This window comes from Podarcis bocagei, assembly GCF_964188305.1.
Source record: "Podarcis bocagei genome assembly, chromosome: 5".
NCBI classification, from domain to species: domain Eukaryota; kingdom Metazoa; phylum Chordata; class Lepidosauria; order Squamata; family Lacertidae; genus Podarcis; species Podarcis bocagei.
The window spans coordinates 674,625-690,522 of NC_138129.1; the positions used below are offsets into that span (position 1 = coordinate 674,625).

The 15,898-nt window shown below is 53.5% G+C and overlaps 1 protein-coding gene across 1 annotated transcript; it reads right to left on the reverse strand.

Annotated features, from left to right (window-relative positions):
• Positions 1-2,021: 2,021 nt before the first annotated feature.
• On the reverse strand, positions 2,022-13,475 carry CD40 (CD40 molecule). The gene is made up of 9 exons (XM_081194578.1): positions 13,387-13,475; positions 12,364-12,448; positions 9,791-9,916; positions 8,498-8,644; positions 7,912-8,005; positions 6,618-6,679; positions 4,246-4,377; positions 3,565-3,590; positions 2,022-3,429 (listed from the first exon to the last, which is right to left on the reverse strand). The coding sequence occupies exons 1-9, from the start codon at positions 13,444-13,446 to the stop codon at positions 3,040-3,042; spliced, it is 1,122 nt and encodes a 373-aa protein (XP_081050704.1). The 5' UTR covers positions 13,447-13,475; the 3' UTR covers positions 2,022-3,039.
• Between the last annotated feature and the right edge of the window lie 2,423 nt (positions 13,476-15,898).

Consider the following 15,898-nt stretch of genomic DNA (forward strand, 5'->3'; position numbering starts at 1 on the left):
CTTGAATGGCCCATTTGGTACTGTTTTCTCAAAGCACAGACATGCCTGGGCACGCTGCATAGCAGGAGCGGAGGACCAAATCCAGCCCGGCAGGCTACTCAGTCTGATCCTCAAGACTCCTGCTCCCCAACCACAGAAGCCCTGATCCGCCCTCTCTCAATGGCCTTCCCTGTTATGCCTCTGCCAGCTCCCTCAGCCTCCTCCTCCTCCTTCTTTGGCAATCACTCACAGGCAAGTAAAATGGTCTTCTACGAACACAGTTTTAACAATGAGTCTGTGGAGGCCAGTTCTGGATCCACACGTCCTTCCACAGTGAGGACATTGGTTTCTGGGCAGGAGTTGATCACGGTGAGGGTTTGCCAAGCATGCTTTCGTCTTAGCATGTTTCTCCCTTGCATCCTGAGTTCGAGTGTCTTCAAAGCCCATGACACCTTTGGTAAATGATGTTCTCCAGTTGGAGTGTTCACAGGCCAGTGTTTCCCAGTTGTTGGTGTTTATACTACATTTTTAAAGATTTGCCTTGAGAGAGTAATCAAACCTCTTTTGTTGTCCACCAGCATTACGCTTCCCATTTTTAAGTTCGGAATAGAGTAGGTTCTTTGGAAGATGAGGCATCTGCACAACATGACCAGTCCAACCAAGTTGACGTTGAAGAATCATTGCTTTGACACGGGTGATCTTTCCTTCTTCCAATACACTGGTCTTAGTCCCAGCCTCCCAACTGCCCCCAGGCAGGAGTTTGAAGTGCCCTGGCAGGAACTTCCACCTTGAGGGTAAGGCATGAAGTGGGCAGGGAGGGAAAGTTAGCCAGAACCCCCCAAAGATCAGAGCTACTTATATAAATCAAAATAATAATAAAATCCAGATTTATCAACACACACACAGGTAATTCATAATTGAAGAAGTCCAGAAAGTAAATACAAGGAAAAAGAACACCCCACAGAATTGCACTGTTGGATGGGATCCCCAGGGGTCATCTAGTCCAACCTCCTATACTGCAGGAATAAGAGTTTCCCTGACAGGTGGCCACCCAACCTTTAAAAACCTCCAATGAATCGAGAATCGTAGAATTGGAAGAGTCATCTAGTCCAAGCCATGGATTCCCCCACCTTCCAGTCTGTTCAAAAGGTTGCTTCTCCCTCCTGTCCGTTGCCCCAGCAGGCAGGCAGGTTACAGCTCACCTGACAACACCAGACCCAGGGCAAGCAGCAACCCTCTGGAGGGCCTTGGGGAGATTCAGGGAGAATGATCCTCCTGCCAGGGAAGGACCAGGCTCAAGGCTAAATCACCGGCTACTGGGGCAACAGCAGGAAGGAGGGCAGTTGCTCCCATGCCCTGCGGTGGCATAGCAGGGGCAAAGCCACAGGGACGGCTGCCCTGGGCGCAAAACTCTTAGGGGCACAAAATTTCTAAAGGGAAAAAAGTAAGTAGCAATAAAAAAGAGTGGACCCCTCACACAGAAAATATCCCAATCTTCACATGGGCAGACCAAGGAGCAGATTTGGGTGACGGCCGGTTGCCAGGGTGCCCTCTGCAGGGCGTTAGAAAGATACTCCCAACCAATCCCCCATCCTGCTCAACGCTCGCGGGTGCCACTCGAGTAGGTCGCCAGGCTTTTGCCCCTTCATTCCAGCCTATCGGCAGGCAGTGCCAAGCACATTTGCCTTGCTCCAGGCACTGGCAACCCACGCCACATCACTGATGCCCTGTTAGTGGGCTTGCAGCGGATTGGGCTAGATGTCCCTTGGGGTCCCTTCCAATTCTACGATTCTCTGAAGAGGCATTCTGATGCAAGCGGCGTCTGGGTCACCCTTTGGCCTCACCTGGCATGGCTCTCCTGACCAGGCAGGAACCCACAGCCTCCAGCTTCGCCCACCCCCCACCCCCAGGCAGGAGAAGGTGGCACTGGGGGTACGGCAGAGATTCTGCCACAGACCCCAAACTGAAGACCCCCACACGAGGCAAGTCAGGTGTGTGTGTGCTCAAAAGACGCATTCAGTTTCCGGGATGAAACAAGTAAATAATAATAAATACATTTTTATATATACCCTGCCCTTCCCGGTTCAGAAAACCAGGCTCAGGGCAGCTAACAACAAATATAAAACACTTAATTGCAGAAGCAGCATAAAATACAGTATAAAAACATGAAAGAAGAAAGGCATTCCTTCCCTTGAAGGATGGAGGCGGCTCGACCCACGTAGACCAACATGGCAGATACAGAAATTGGGGCGGGCTTGCGGAATATGGATTGTTGCTTCTGATTTAAATCAGTGAAAACAATAAAATGTTTTTTTGCAGGGAAGAGAAGATGGAGGAATTGTACAAGCAAGTTATTATCCCCAACTCTCTGTGGCCGGAAGAAAACAGCAAACACCCGCAACACGGTCCTATTAAAAATGGTTTATAAAAAAGGGTTCCTATAAAAACCATGAATTTACACTCTCCGTTTAAAGTGACACCTTTGCCGCCCAGGACAACCAGCCCAGAGCGTGGCTCCAGGAGCTCCAGAGAGGCAGAGGGCTGTGAACCCAATATACCCCACACCCCGTATCTTTGGGGCTGCTTCCCCTTCCCTGCCCACCTCTGCTGGAGAAGGCCATTCTGCAAGGCTCAGGTCGCTCCCCCACCTAAGAGAGGGCAAAGCCCATTGAAGCTGCTCTCTTTGCCAGTCTCTCTGGGAGGGTCCCCCAAAGGTCATCCAGTCCAGCCCCCTTGCAATGCAGGAATCTCGGCGAAAGCATCCCTGGCAGATGGCCATCCAGCCTCTGCTGAAAACCCTCCAAGGAAGGAGAGTCCCTTCCACGGCTGAGCAGGAGAAAAGGGGGCAACTCTTGGGGAACGAGGAATAATTCCTGGCTGGCGGGGAACACACAGCTGTCCCCCCAAGCCGGGAGTTTATCTGACTGCTGCACAGAAGCCCCTCAATGGTTAGAGGTTCAGCTCCAAGGTGCCCTTTTGCTCCCCACCAGGTCTGCAGGGTTGCTGCCAAGGTGGCAGCTGCAGCAGAAGCATGGCAAGGGTGCCTTTGCTGCCCTAGAATCACAGCTGGAAGGGGGGTCCCTGAGGGTCATCTAGTCCAACCCCCTGCGATGCCACCTCACCCCTCCCACTTTCTGGTGGGCAGGCCCTCCCCACCCCCACCGGGGCAAGCCCCACCCACCCTGATTTTGAGGGGGGTCCAGGACAAAGCCCTGCAGGAGGAGGAGGAGGAGCTGCAGGGAAGCATCCGACGGCATGGGCAGAGTCCGGCGGTGGGGGGCAGAGATGACGGAGGCAGGGGGTTCTGGTCTGCTCCTGCTCGGCGAGGCGGCTCTCCTTGCCATCTTCCTGGGCCACAGGCTGGCCCCCAAGCAGCGTCTCCTGAGTGGGGAAGGCAGGGTCCTCGTCCTCCTCAGGTTGCGGCCTCTCCTGGGCCAAGGGGGCCTCTGGCTGCGAAGAGAGAGGCAGGGAGAGGGGGGCAGGTTCAGCAGGCAGGGACATGCAGCAGCATCCGGGACCAGGGCCTCCCACCTGCTGCCAACAGCAGCAGAAGCCCCCTCCCCAAAGGCCCTTTTGCTCACTCACCTGATTCAGGGGAGGCTTCCAGAGATCTAGGCAGGAGAAAGGGAAAGAGTCAAGGCTGGATAGAGAGACCCCTGGCTGGTTTTGAGGGGGGGGGCACACCACAACCCTCAGGGGAGGGGCAGCGACAGGCACCTGGGAGAAGGGAGTTCACCCCAAAGAGTGGGAAACGAAAGCACCCAACTTTCTGCTACGGGATCCCGCTGCTAGGGGACCCTGAGAGGCAGGCAGACCTACACAAAACAAAACAAAACACTGTTGCTGTGTGTAGGTTTTATTTTACAGTGGGACCTCCAGTTACGAACTTAATTCATTCCGGAGGTCCGTTCTTAACCTGTAACTTGATGTAACTATGCTGTAAGTCATGGGCCCCGCCTGCTAGTCTGTTCCCGCAAATATCCCGGGTTCTTCATTGTATTTCAGTTCAACAATTACTTTGATGCAATGCATACTTTGTGATGTGCAAATGGCTTGAGATACCTGTGAGGTCCATAAATGACCACCTGGCATCTATTCAACGCAAAAAACAGTGACCATTTGTTGTGGACAAAGGACAGCTGGACATAGAAAGGGCCCCATTAACTTCAGGAGCTGAGGGCCGCCTCCAACCTCAATCCGGCCCTGCCCCCAGGGACCCCCCTTCAGACCCCCTCCCAAGCACCAGCCCCCCGCCCAGCGACTCACCCTGGCGCCTCCGATGGCGGCGGAGGAGGAACACGGCCCCCGCCAGCAGCCCAAGGATGGCCACCAGGGGAACCACCAGCAGCACGTGGGTCCTTCTGGCTTCTTCCTGGGGGGGCTGTGTGGGCAGGACACCTGTGGGAGGGTACAGGAAAGGAGCCACATGAAACCCCCCAGCGCCACGGCAACCCGGGAACACCCCTGCGGGCAGAATCACAGCTTTGGAAGGGACCCCCAAGGGCCATCTAGACCAACCCCCTGCAATCCCCCCCCCAGCGCAGGAATCCTCTGGGACCAACCCCTCTCCCCCCCCCACTTCCCCCCCTCGCTGCCCCCAGCTTGGATGTCTTCAGTGGGCGCAGCCATGGAACAAACAGCCCTTAAATACGTCTGGGTCTTCTGCACTGACCTCCTCTTTGTGCCCGACAGCGAAGGAAGACAATTAGGCGCTGGGCGATCAGCAAGGCGTCAAACAGAGTTAAACCAAAACAAATTTAGCTTTCGCTAAAGGTTTCTTAAAGGCAGCCATTTAAAGAGTTATTGTGAAGGGTGGCTTTTTTCTCGAAGGAAAAACACCTTATTTTTAGAACGCTGCGGAGTTAAAAATAAAGCGGCTGGTCCGGATCAGCGTTGCGTTTTTAATGGGCGGCCACTGCGCAGCCTGCAGAGGGAGATTTGCGGAGCCCTGGGAGGGGCAGGACGGGGCAGATCCTGCCCTGCTTGATGCCTCAGGCTCACTGGGAGATCCCTGAAGCACCAGCAAATCCTGGCTCACAGGATCCGTCTCAGCTGAAGCAGCCGGACCGTGTGAGAAGGTCTCTTGTTTTTATTTCTTTCTTTCTTACATCTATAGGCCACCTTTCAAGGGGGCTGTGCGTGGGGCTCCCTCTCCCCATTGAATTCTGACAACAGCCCTGTGAGGTAGGCTGGACTGGCCCCTGGGCCCCTTTGGGAGGAAAGAACAGAAATGGAAGAAAGGATAAGGAGAGTGTGGTGCAGTGGTTAGAGCATCAGGCCAGGACCTGGGAGACCAGGGTTCAAATCCTGCCACTCAGCCATGAAGCTCTTGGCCTCCTTGTTCAGCACAGCCTCAAAACACAAGAACAGCCAGACACAGCTTCTTCGTTCCGAGGGGGGGGGGCTGTGCGGAGCAGCCCTGCCAGGAGTCCTTCCCTGCCACCTCCACGCCGTTCTGGATAAGAACTGGAAGCCAGGCAAGAGTGTTCCTGCCCCCCCCCCCCATATCACAGCTGACAAAAGGAGAAGGTATTTCCCCAGCACGACCTGCCCTTCATGGACTTGGAGAGCTGGAAGGGACCCTAAGGGTCATCCAGCCCAACCCCCTGCAATACAGGAATGGCAGCTGAAGAATCCTTGGCAGGCGGCCCTCCGACCTCTGCTCAAAAAGCTCGGAGGAAGGAGAGCCCACCCTCCGAGAGCTCTTGTGATCAGAAAGTTCTGCCTGATGTTCAGCTGGAATCCTCCTTTCTTGGAATTTGAAGTCACACCCTCCAGGGCAGGAGAAAACAAGCCTGCTCCCTCTTCCATGGGGCAGCCCTGGAGATATTTGACGACGGCTCTCACATCTCCTCCGAGTCTCTTCTTTTCCAGGCTGAACATACCGTATTTTTTGCCCCATAGGACACACTTTTTCTCCTCCAAAAATGAAGGGGAAATGTGTGTGGTCCTATGGGGCGAATGCAGGCTTTCACTGAAGCCTGGAGAGCAAGAGGGGTCGGTGTGCACCAACCCCTCTCGCTCTCCAGGCTTCGGCAGATCTCCGCACGCTCCCACGGGCTCCCGCTGCTTGCGGAGAGTTGCCTGCATGCCGAAGGCTGGGCGCGCTGAGCTCTGGGGGGAAATAATTTTCCCCCCTTTATTTCCCCCCCAAAAAACTAGGTGTGCCTTATGGGACGGTGCGTCCTATAGGGCGAAAAATACGGTACCCAGCTCCACACTTACCATCCCAGGCCATCCATCTGAGGCCACATTGTTCTTTATTTTATCAGATCAAAATGATCAGACAACAGCAAAGGTTGCTAGGTTTATCAAGGGTGCAGTGAGATTAAGGGCCACTATCTGAACGATAATCTTGGTCATTTGAGTGCCCTTTTTACACATTGCTATTTGTATATATTGCTTGTTTTATGTTGCCATGGCTGTTGGCTAATGCGAATAAAGTTTATCTCCCTATACTCAGCTCCTTCAACCGTTCCTCATCAGGCTTGGTTTCAAGACCCATCCAGTTTGCCTATATCCAAACCTGGACACGGTACCTTCCAAGCTGAAGAGAAAGTCGCCCTCCACGTGCCCAAGTCACCAGCCCTTCTGGCAGCCCCTGCCAAGCCCACACCTCTGGCTGGGAGCTCACTCACCGCAAACCACATCCGAACTGTGGGTCCCGTTTGCCAGCCGCACCATCTTTCCGTCCTCGCAGCTGTGGAGACAGAGGCAGACTCTTAAGAAGGGTTTGCACCACATGAGCATTTCACAAGCGAAGCCCTGGCAGGCGCGCAAGCAGGCGCAAGCCCCCGTTTTGGTTTGGAAGAGAGAAGCAACGGCACGTGGAGGCCTCCCCCCCGAGATGCAGATAAGCAGCTTGACTCCAAATCCCACCCCCACCCCACACGCAGAGCTGCTTTTCTTAAACTGGCACCTGGGCTCAGCTGCTCACATTTGCATGAACCGCACGGTTAGCCATGCAAGCAACTTCCTTTCCCAGCAAGACCCGGTCACGCAGAGTCTGCCAGCGTCTCCTGCCCAACTGCAATATGCCAGCGTAATAATAATAATAATAATTTATTATTTATATCCCACCCATCTGACTGCTTCCCCAGCCACTCTGGGCGGCTTCCAATCGAGTGTTAAAAATAATACAGTATTAAATATTAAAAACTTCCCTAAACAGGGCTGCCTTCAGATGTCTTTCAAAGATAAGATATCTGCTTATTTCCTTCACATTTGAAGGGAGGGCATTCCAAAGGGCAGGTGCCACCACTGAGAAGGCCGTCTGCCTGGTTCCCTGTAGCTTTGCTTCTCACAGTGAGGGAACCGCCAGAAGGCCCTCGGCGCTGGACCTCAGTGTCCGGGCTGGACAATGGGGGTGGAGACACTCCTTAGGTATACTGGGCCGAGGCCGTTTAGGGCTTTCAAGGTCTGCACCAACACTTTGAATTGTGCTTGGAAACGTCCTGGGAGCCAATACAGATCTCTCAGGACTGGTGTTATGTGGTCTCGGCGGCCACTCCCAGTCCCCAGTCTAGCTGTCGCATTCTGGATTAATTGCAGTTTCCGGGTCACCTTCAAAGGTAGCCCCACGCAGAGCGCATTGCAGTAGTCCAAGCGTAAGATACCCAGAGCATGCACCACTCTGGCGAGACAGTCCGCTGGCAGGTAGGGTCTTAGCCTGCATACCCAATGGAGCTGGTAGACAGCTGCCCTGGATACAGAATTGACCTGTGCCTCCATGGACAGCTGAGTCCAAAATGACTCCCAGGCTGCGCACCTGGTCCTTCAGGGGTACAGTTACCCCATTCAGGGCCAGGGAGTCCTCCACACCTGCCTGCCCCCTGTCCCCCAGAAACAGTACTTCTGTCTTGTCAAGATTCAACCTCAATCTGTTAGCTGCCATCCAACTGCCTCCAGGTCGACCGCCCCCGCTCATCTCACCTGCTCCAGGGTTGGCATCGAGCGGTGGCAGAAGAGATGCTGGAGAAGGAGCCAGGAGGGCAGGCCGCGCAGACCGTGTCATTCAGATGATTGGCTGGAAGGAACACGGGAGGCAGCGTCACACGCCAGGGTCCTGAGGCATCCCTGTGTGGGCTGGGGCCACAGGCTCCAGCAGCCCTCATATCTGCAGGGTGGGGGGCCTGGGGGTCCATGCAGCTCCTGCAGCAATGCCCCTCCAGGGATGTCTGGGTGTGGGGAGAAATCCCACCACCAGGGAAAGTCCAGCCGACTTCCGCACACCCCACAATCCCCAGCCGAGAATTGCAGAGGTGGAAGGGACCCCCTAAGGTCATCGAGTCCAACCCCAGGAAATGCTGGAATTGCAACAAAAGCATCCATGGGACCCATAGGATACCATGGGAGAGGATGTGGGGCTTGCCTCTGCATCTGTTCATAGAAAGGATGAGCTCGATTCATCCCTGGGATGTGAGCATGTGCAGAGTGAGTAATTCCACCGCACGACGGAGGGAGCCCAGCCCAGCAGCCCCTCATGTTCCTCCTCCTTCTGGCAACAGCCTCTGCTCACCTTGGCGCTGGACGCCTTCGCCCGCTGGGCACTCTCGGTTCACCCTGCAGGTCAGGCACTCCTGGCTGGAGCAGTGGGTGCCAGTCCGACAGCGGCAGACGACGTTCCGCGTGGCATCCCCTTCCATGAACACAAGGAAACCGGCATCTGGAGGAGGGGGAGAGAAGAAGGAGGAGAGCCTTGGAGCTGAATCTGAGTCCAGCAGCCAAGCAGATGCGCAGTCTGGGAAACCCACAAGCAGGGAAGAGAGAGGGGAGGGTGGAGATCATGGCTTGGAAACCCAGCCTGATGAGGAGCGGTTGAAGCATCTGGGTGTGTATAGCCTGGGAAAGAGGAGGCTGAGAGGAGATCTGAGAGCCACCTTCCAATATCTCAAGGGCTGCCCCATGGAAGATGAAGCATGCTTGTTTTCTGCCGCTTCAGAGGGTAGGACTCGAACCCATGGCTTCAAGTTACAAGAAAGGAGATTCTGACTCAACATCAGGGAGAACTTTCTGGCCATTGGAAAGTTTCAACAGCGGAACAGTCTCCCTTGGGGAAGCGGTGGGCTCTCCTTCCTCAGAAGTTTTTAAGCAGAGGTCGGATAGCCATCTGTCAGGGATACTTAATGGTACCCCTTCCAGCTCCGATAGATTCTATGAGTCTATTATTAACTCCGGAAGTATAGACTTGATTCTGACCAAACGAAGCCTCCTGATGTATATTTTGCTCTACACCTCCAGCCAATGAGGCTCTAAAGGTAAAGGGACCCCTGACCATTAGGTCCAGTCGTGACCGTCTCTGGGGTTGCGGCGCTCATCTCGCTTTACTGGCCGAGGGAGCCAGTGTACAGCTTCCACGTCATGTGGCCAGCAGGACTAAGCCGCTTCTGGCGAACCAGAGCAGCACACAGAAACACTGTTTACCTTCCCGCTGGAGTGGTACCTATTTATCTACTTGCACTTTGACGTGCTTTCAAACTGCTAGGTTGGCAGGAGCAGGGACCGAGCAACGGGAGCTCACTCCGTCACAGGGATTCGAACCGCCGACCATCTGACCGGCAAGTCCTAGGCTCTGTGGTTTAACCCACAGCGCCACCCGTGTCCCTAATGAGGCCCTAGAGGGCCATGAAAAATTGTGCCCTGGGCTTTGCAGACTCGGATACCCATCTGAAACCAAAGGGGCTTATTTCCAGCTCTCCAACTCCACGATATGATAGTGGGCTGCGCACAGCCGCCTCTGGAGGCAGCACATGGCCAGAGTCTGTCCGATGGGGAAGGGAGGAGGAGACACACGCAGAGGACCCCCACTTACTCTCGTCGCAATAGGCCTGTGGGGCGCAGTGCCTCTCCCTGGTCCAGCCGGCCTGGAAGTGCTGAGCCTCGCAGGCTGCGCACCGCGTCTCTGAGCTCTCGGAGCAGAGCGCCTGCACCTTGGTGCCTGCAAACACACGAGGAGACCCAGTGAGCGCTGGCCCCTCGGGCAGGGAAAGGGGGGCAGGCGCGATTCCAGCGGAGACTGGCATGGACTGGGGTGTGTGGGCAGGAAGGGGCCAGGGCTCAGCAGCAGAGCGACATCTGCTTGGTGTGGGGAAACGCTTTGGAAAGTCCCCCTCCCTGGGAGATTCAGGACGCAGGAGAGGTGCAGTTGGCCTATGGAACTCCCTCCCACAGGAAAAAGTAGTGTTAGAAGTTGTGTGTCTTTGTTCCTCGATTTCATCCTTTCACATTATTGTGTATATTGTGGTATTTTATGCACCGCAACTTGTAGTTATTTTCATTGATCATCATTTAATATTTATTGTAATTGTTAAGAGTGAATTTCTGTTACCATTTGCTGAGGTTTTGAGAGTTAATTATATTGTGTACTGTCATATTCTAATAGATTATTGAATATTATTTTATTTGCTATAAGTCTTTCCATTTCAAAGTGACGTTTGATGATGACGGTACAGTATTGGATTAGCTTATTATGGCCAAACTTGGCCCTCCAGCTGTTTTGGGACTACAACTCCCATCATCCCTAGCTAACAGGACCAGCAGTCAGGGATGATGGGAATTGTAGTCCCAAAACAGTTGGAGGGCCGAGTTTGGCCACCGCTGTAGGTGTGTGTTCTTTGTTGTATATTTTGAGGCTGGAAGCAGCCTCTTGTACAGTAATATAGGAAGGGGATATACAAATTAAAAGTGAAAATGAAAATGAAATCCCAGTTGCTGGAAACCATAGGAGGGGAGAATTGCTCTTGTGTTAAATCCCGCCTGTGTTTCCCCCACTACGGACATCTGGTCGGCCGCAGGGAGAGCAGGAGCCTGGACTGGGTGGGCCTTTGGCCGGATCCAGCAACAGGCTCTTCCTAGGGTGGAGAAATCCTGAGCAGCCCTAGAGATGCCTTCAGACTGAGAAGGATGGGCTTTCCCAGGGAGAATCGGGTCCTGAGGGCTCCTTTCCCGGAACAAGGCATTCCCCATGCCCCCTGCCCCTTGCGCAAGGAGGGGGCCCCATTTCCATCCCATGGCACCCACTCCTCCCTCCCAGAGCTGCCCTCATCCTTTCGGTCCTCAGAGGTTGAAAGGGGCAGCCCAGGTTGGCTTGGCCATCCTTCCCACGACCCCCCCCCCAGCGGACACAGCAGGTGTGGGGAGAGAATGAAGGGGCAAACGAAGCTTCTTTCTCTCCCTCATCGCCTCCCCCCTTTTACTGCTGCATCTTAAGAGGCAGTGTGGCTCAGTGGTTAGAGTACTGGGCTAAGACCTGGGAAGGGACCAGGGGAAACTCAATGGGTGGCCTTGGGGGCTAGTTACTGCCCCCCTCTCTCAGACTAACCTCCCTCACAGGGTTGTTGTGGGGATTAACTGGGGGGGGGAGCCATGTATGTCACCTCAAGCACCTTAGGATTCTTCCTGGGGTTTCCTCCAGCTCCGCAAGGAGTTTAGGCAGGTGGGCAGGACAACCCGCGTGTAAATGTCATAGTGACATCGCATGACTGACAGTTGGACAACCCTGCCCAGAAGGATCTGGCCCAAGCAGCCCAAAGGGGTCCCCACCTCCCTCTGGAGGTGTGTTGCTGCAGAGACAGGAGGAGGGCGGGGGGGGGGGGTTGGACTGGGGCAGTTTTATTTCCAGAGACATTGTGGGGTTGGTCTACATGGCCCTTGGGGTCCCTTCCTATTCTGCGATTCCCCAACTGGCTCAAAGGTTGTGAGGAAAAGTGCTACTGGGGGGGTGGAATCTGCCCAGGTGGGCTGTCTATGCAACTCTGATTTTCAGAGAGTCATTTGTATTCAAGAGAGTGTGGCACAGTGGTTAGAGCGCTGGATGTGGGAAATCAGGGTTCAAATCCTCACTCAGCCATGAAGATCTTGGGGACCAGTCCCTGCCTCTCCGCCTAGCCTACCTCACAGGGCTGTTCTGAGGATTAAATGAGACGGAGGGGGGGGGGAGAGAGAGAACCAAGCAGCCCCCCTTGAAGAAAACAGGGACAGAAACGCAATAAATAGGTATAAACATTCCCCTCAGCTCAAACGTCTAATCTTAACTGTATCAACTGATTTTGAACTGTTTTAATTGGAAAGCCTTTTAATTGGCTGATTTAGCTGTGTCTTTTAATTAAGGGGTTTTTAATGCCGTGAAAGAATCACGATTGTGTGCTTTAATTACAGTGCGGCTTTCCCCGTTGATTTCATCAGCGCAAACCCCTTCAAAGCCGTTACAAAGCACATAAGCGGCATGTCACTTGATAAAGAAACCGTGCTGTCGACATCGTCCCTTTGCCCGCCTCCCGTGAGAAGCCCCCCCCGACCCCCAGCCCTGAGGGGCTCTTGGGCAGGGTGGGGGGTCGGAGGAGCCCCAAGAGGAAAAGCAAGAGTCGCGTCCGCGCAGCTTCTTACCTGGACCACATTTCTGGCAGCACCGTCCCCCTTCCTGGTACTCGGTGGCGGAGCAGCTCGGGCCCCGCAGCTCCAACGCCAGGCCCTGCACCGCAGGAGGAGGAGGGTTAGTCACAGCCCCATCTTCATCATCCTCATCCCCCCCCCCCGCTCCCCCGAAGCCACAATCCAAGCGCCACGCAAGGCTTTCTCTCCGGCGCGAGGAGCAAAGCGCACCTGGGCGCCGCTTGCCTTGGAAACCTCTGCGCCCCGGAGAGATGCGGGGTCCGGCCGCCGCTTAGCCCACCCTTCGGGGTCCGGTTTCCATCCGCCCAGAGAGACCCAAAAGGGGGCAGCCCGCCCCCCTTCCAAGCTGCAGGGGAGCCAAAGGGAACCTGCCGGGAGGCTGAGCGACCGGGACTCCCTTTTCCCGGGGAAAGGAAAGCCTGGCTCCCGGCAGGGTCGCTCTCTCTCTCTCTCTCTCTCGAGGGTCCCCAGAGCGGCGCGCTTGGTCCCGCCTCGCCGGACGGAAGGAGCAGGAGGAAGGCGACCCTCCCCGTCCCCCAAGGCTTGGCACTGCTCCGTCCGAAGGGGCCGTCAAGTTCGGGAAGGGATCCCCAAAGCTCATCTAGTCGAACCCTCTGCAATGCAGGAATGCCAGCCGGGAGAAGAAGAGGGCCGTGAAGTCCAGATCCGCCGCCCCCCCCCAGTGGCCAAAGGGGCGAGAGGGGGCCGCGGAGGGCGCACCGGTTTACTTTGGGGATCTAGGTTGGGGAGACCTGCGAAGCCTGCCGGGATCTAGGCTGGGGATCGCTTTGGTAAATCGATCAAGTCACAGCTAGAGTGAGGACCCCCCCCCCTCCGGGACGAGGGGGAATCCCAGGCGCCGAAAGGGGAACTGGAGCTGGATCGGCGCGGGGGACTTTCCCGGGATGGGCTCCCGCCTGCGCGCCCGCCCCTCGCCCGGGGGTCTCTAACTGGGAGGGAGGACAGGGGTGGGCGCGGCCCCCTCCCTCCCGAATCGAAAGCGAAAGCGCCACTCACCAAGGCCAGGAAGGCGCAGCCGCCCCACACCGCCGTCCAGGGGACCAGGCGCCACCGCATCTCTGCTCTGGCCGGCGGGCGGCGCCCCCTTTATAAGGCCGGGCCGGGGGGCGGCGACGGAGCCGAGGGGGCGTCCTCAGCCAGCCAATCCTCCGAGGCGGCGCCCCCGCGGCCACGACAGCCCGGAATCTCCCTGCCAGGAGAAGCGGAGCGGTGGAGGCGCGGGATTCCTCGTCCGGGTCCGAGGAGGGGGCGGCTCCGCGGTGGTCGGGCCCGGCAGCTAGCTAGCTAGCTTTCTTTCTTTCTTTCTTTCTTTCTTTCTTTCTTTCTTTCTTTCTTTCTTTCTTTCTTTCTTTCTTTCTTTCTTTCTTTCTTTCAAGATATTTATTAGAGTTTTCAAAATATTACAGAAAGAACAAAAAACAAACAAAGTAAAGTCAGAAGGGAATACAAAGAATAAAAATAATTAACTAAGTAAAAAGAGAGAGAGAAAAGCAAACCCCTTCCCACCGTATAAAAAAGAAGACAAAAGAAGGGGGGAAATTCAAAATAAAAAAAGACGAAAAAGTAACAAAAATACAAAAAAAAATCTGACCCTTAACTGTCATAACCTTCTTTCTTAGACTTCCTCCTCCTCCCCTTCTTTGTATCCTAGTTATTAATTATTCCAGCAAATCCTTTCCTTTCCATGTTTCATAAAATTCTGTCATTACATTACCCTAGACTATTTTACTCTTATCTTTCTATAATAGCATAAACCTTAAAATTTAAAACTTAAGTCTTAACCTTACCAGCTTCTTACAATCATAATATTCTTTCATAACTCTTTAAGCATCTTTGCTAAAGCCAGGTAATTTCTTCCAACATTTTTCTATCATTCATCAACTTTATAAAACATTCTAGTAATAAAAAAAAGAAAGAAAGGTACAAACAAATCCAATTTTTTCCCCAACGTCCCTTCCTCCTGGTTCCGGGTTTTATCAGTCTTTATTCCCATCAGGCTAGCCCATTAACCTGGTAACCTTATGTCCGAGGCCCTCAAGTCACTTCCATGGCCCTTCAGCGGCTCTTCTTCATATCTGTAGCTGCAATTTCCCTTATCTCCTGCTCGTGGTAACTCCAGCTTGACAATATCTCTCGCTCGTGGTAGCTCCAACTTGACAATGTTTTAAACCCTTCTTGACAGATCAGACCCTTTTCCGTATTCGTTGCTGCATTCCATGTAGAATTTAAAAGCATGTTTCAAGGGCCCTCCAAAATTGAGAGCCCCCGTAGTCCCAAACATTTTGCAGCCCATTACCATATTTAAAAGTCCAGACATCCCAACATAGGGGGGGTCAATCCAGCCCCCCATTTCCAAACCACACCAAGCTTTTCCTTTCCACATCTGGCTTTTTCCAAATTCATTTGTCCAATCCAAAGGATCATACTCCTGTTGGGTCTGTTCTGTCAAAACACACTCCTGATTTAATGCCACAACCTCCTGTTCTGTCAAAACACACTCCTGATTTAATGCCACAACCTCCTGTTCTGTCAAAACACACTCCTGGTTTGAATCCTGAGTGGGCTCCACATATTTTCCCACTGTCTGGTCAAAATGTTCCACTGCCTGTTGAAGATTTCTAGTCGAAGTCACCATCCAGTTCACCTTTTCATGTAATTCTTCCAGTAGAGCATTTGTTTTGTAAAAAGCACACAACAAGGCTTCTGAATGCATTGTCCTACAAGGTCACGTACTTGTTCCCACGGTTATTCTGTAACAGCTGTCGGTTCCCTGGAGTTAGTTACAATTTCACAAACTTCCCCTAGGGGGAAGACTTAAATTTATTTTTGCTACAGAATTTCCTTTTTTGAGATACTTTGTCCGTATATATTCCTTTGAAATATTCCTTTGAAATGCGAAAGGGAACAGTGGAACCGCAAAATTAATCTTCTTTTAACTATCCGTCAAAAAGCAGTTGTCTTTGGTCAATGAGCTTCCACATCAGTCCTGACACCCCGCTCCAGGATCAGGACGGAGGAAAGTTACTTCCCTTTAAAATCACTTCAAACAGTCAAAAAAAAAAAAAAAAGATTCACAATTTAAAATGTTGAAATCCAATCTTTTAAAGACGATTTTCAAAGCTCTAGTTTAAATTGCCTTTGCTTTGTTCTGTTTACAAAAGAACGGAAGGGTGACTTCCTGTTTAGCCCTTTCCGTTCTGTACCAAATTCAAGTTAAATTTTTAAAAGTCCGATTCTGTCCTACTCACGAATCTTTGTTTGATATCCAATTGTTCAAATTCTAGATACTCACAAGTGCTTATTTTAAAGTCCAAATTGTCCCAGGAAAAAGGGAGCGCTCTCCGGCAACAGCTGTGCGGCTTCGCTCCACGGAAATAGCGATTGACCCACAGCACCGCGCTGCTTCCCCCTCCTCACTTCGGAGCCCGTTGGTGGGTTCCTTAGTGGATTGGGGGGGCGCTAGAGGTGCCCGCCGAGTCCCACGGTCACAGGCTTCATCCGCCTGTGA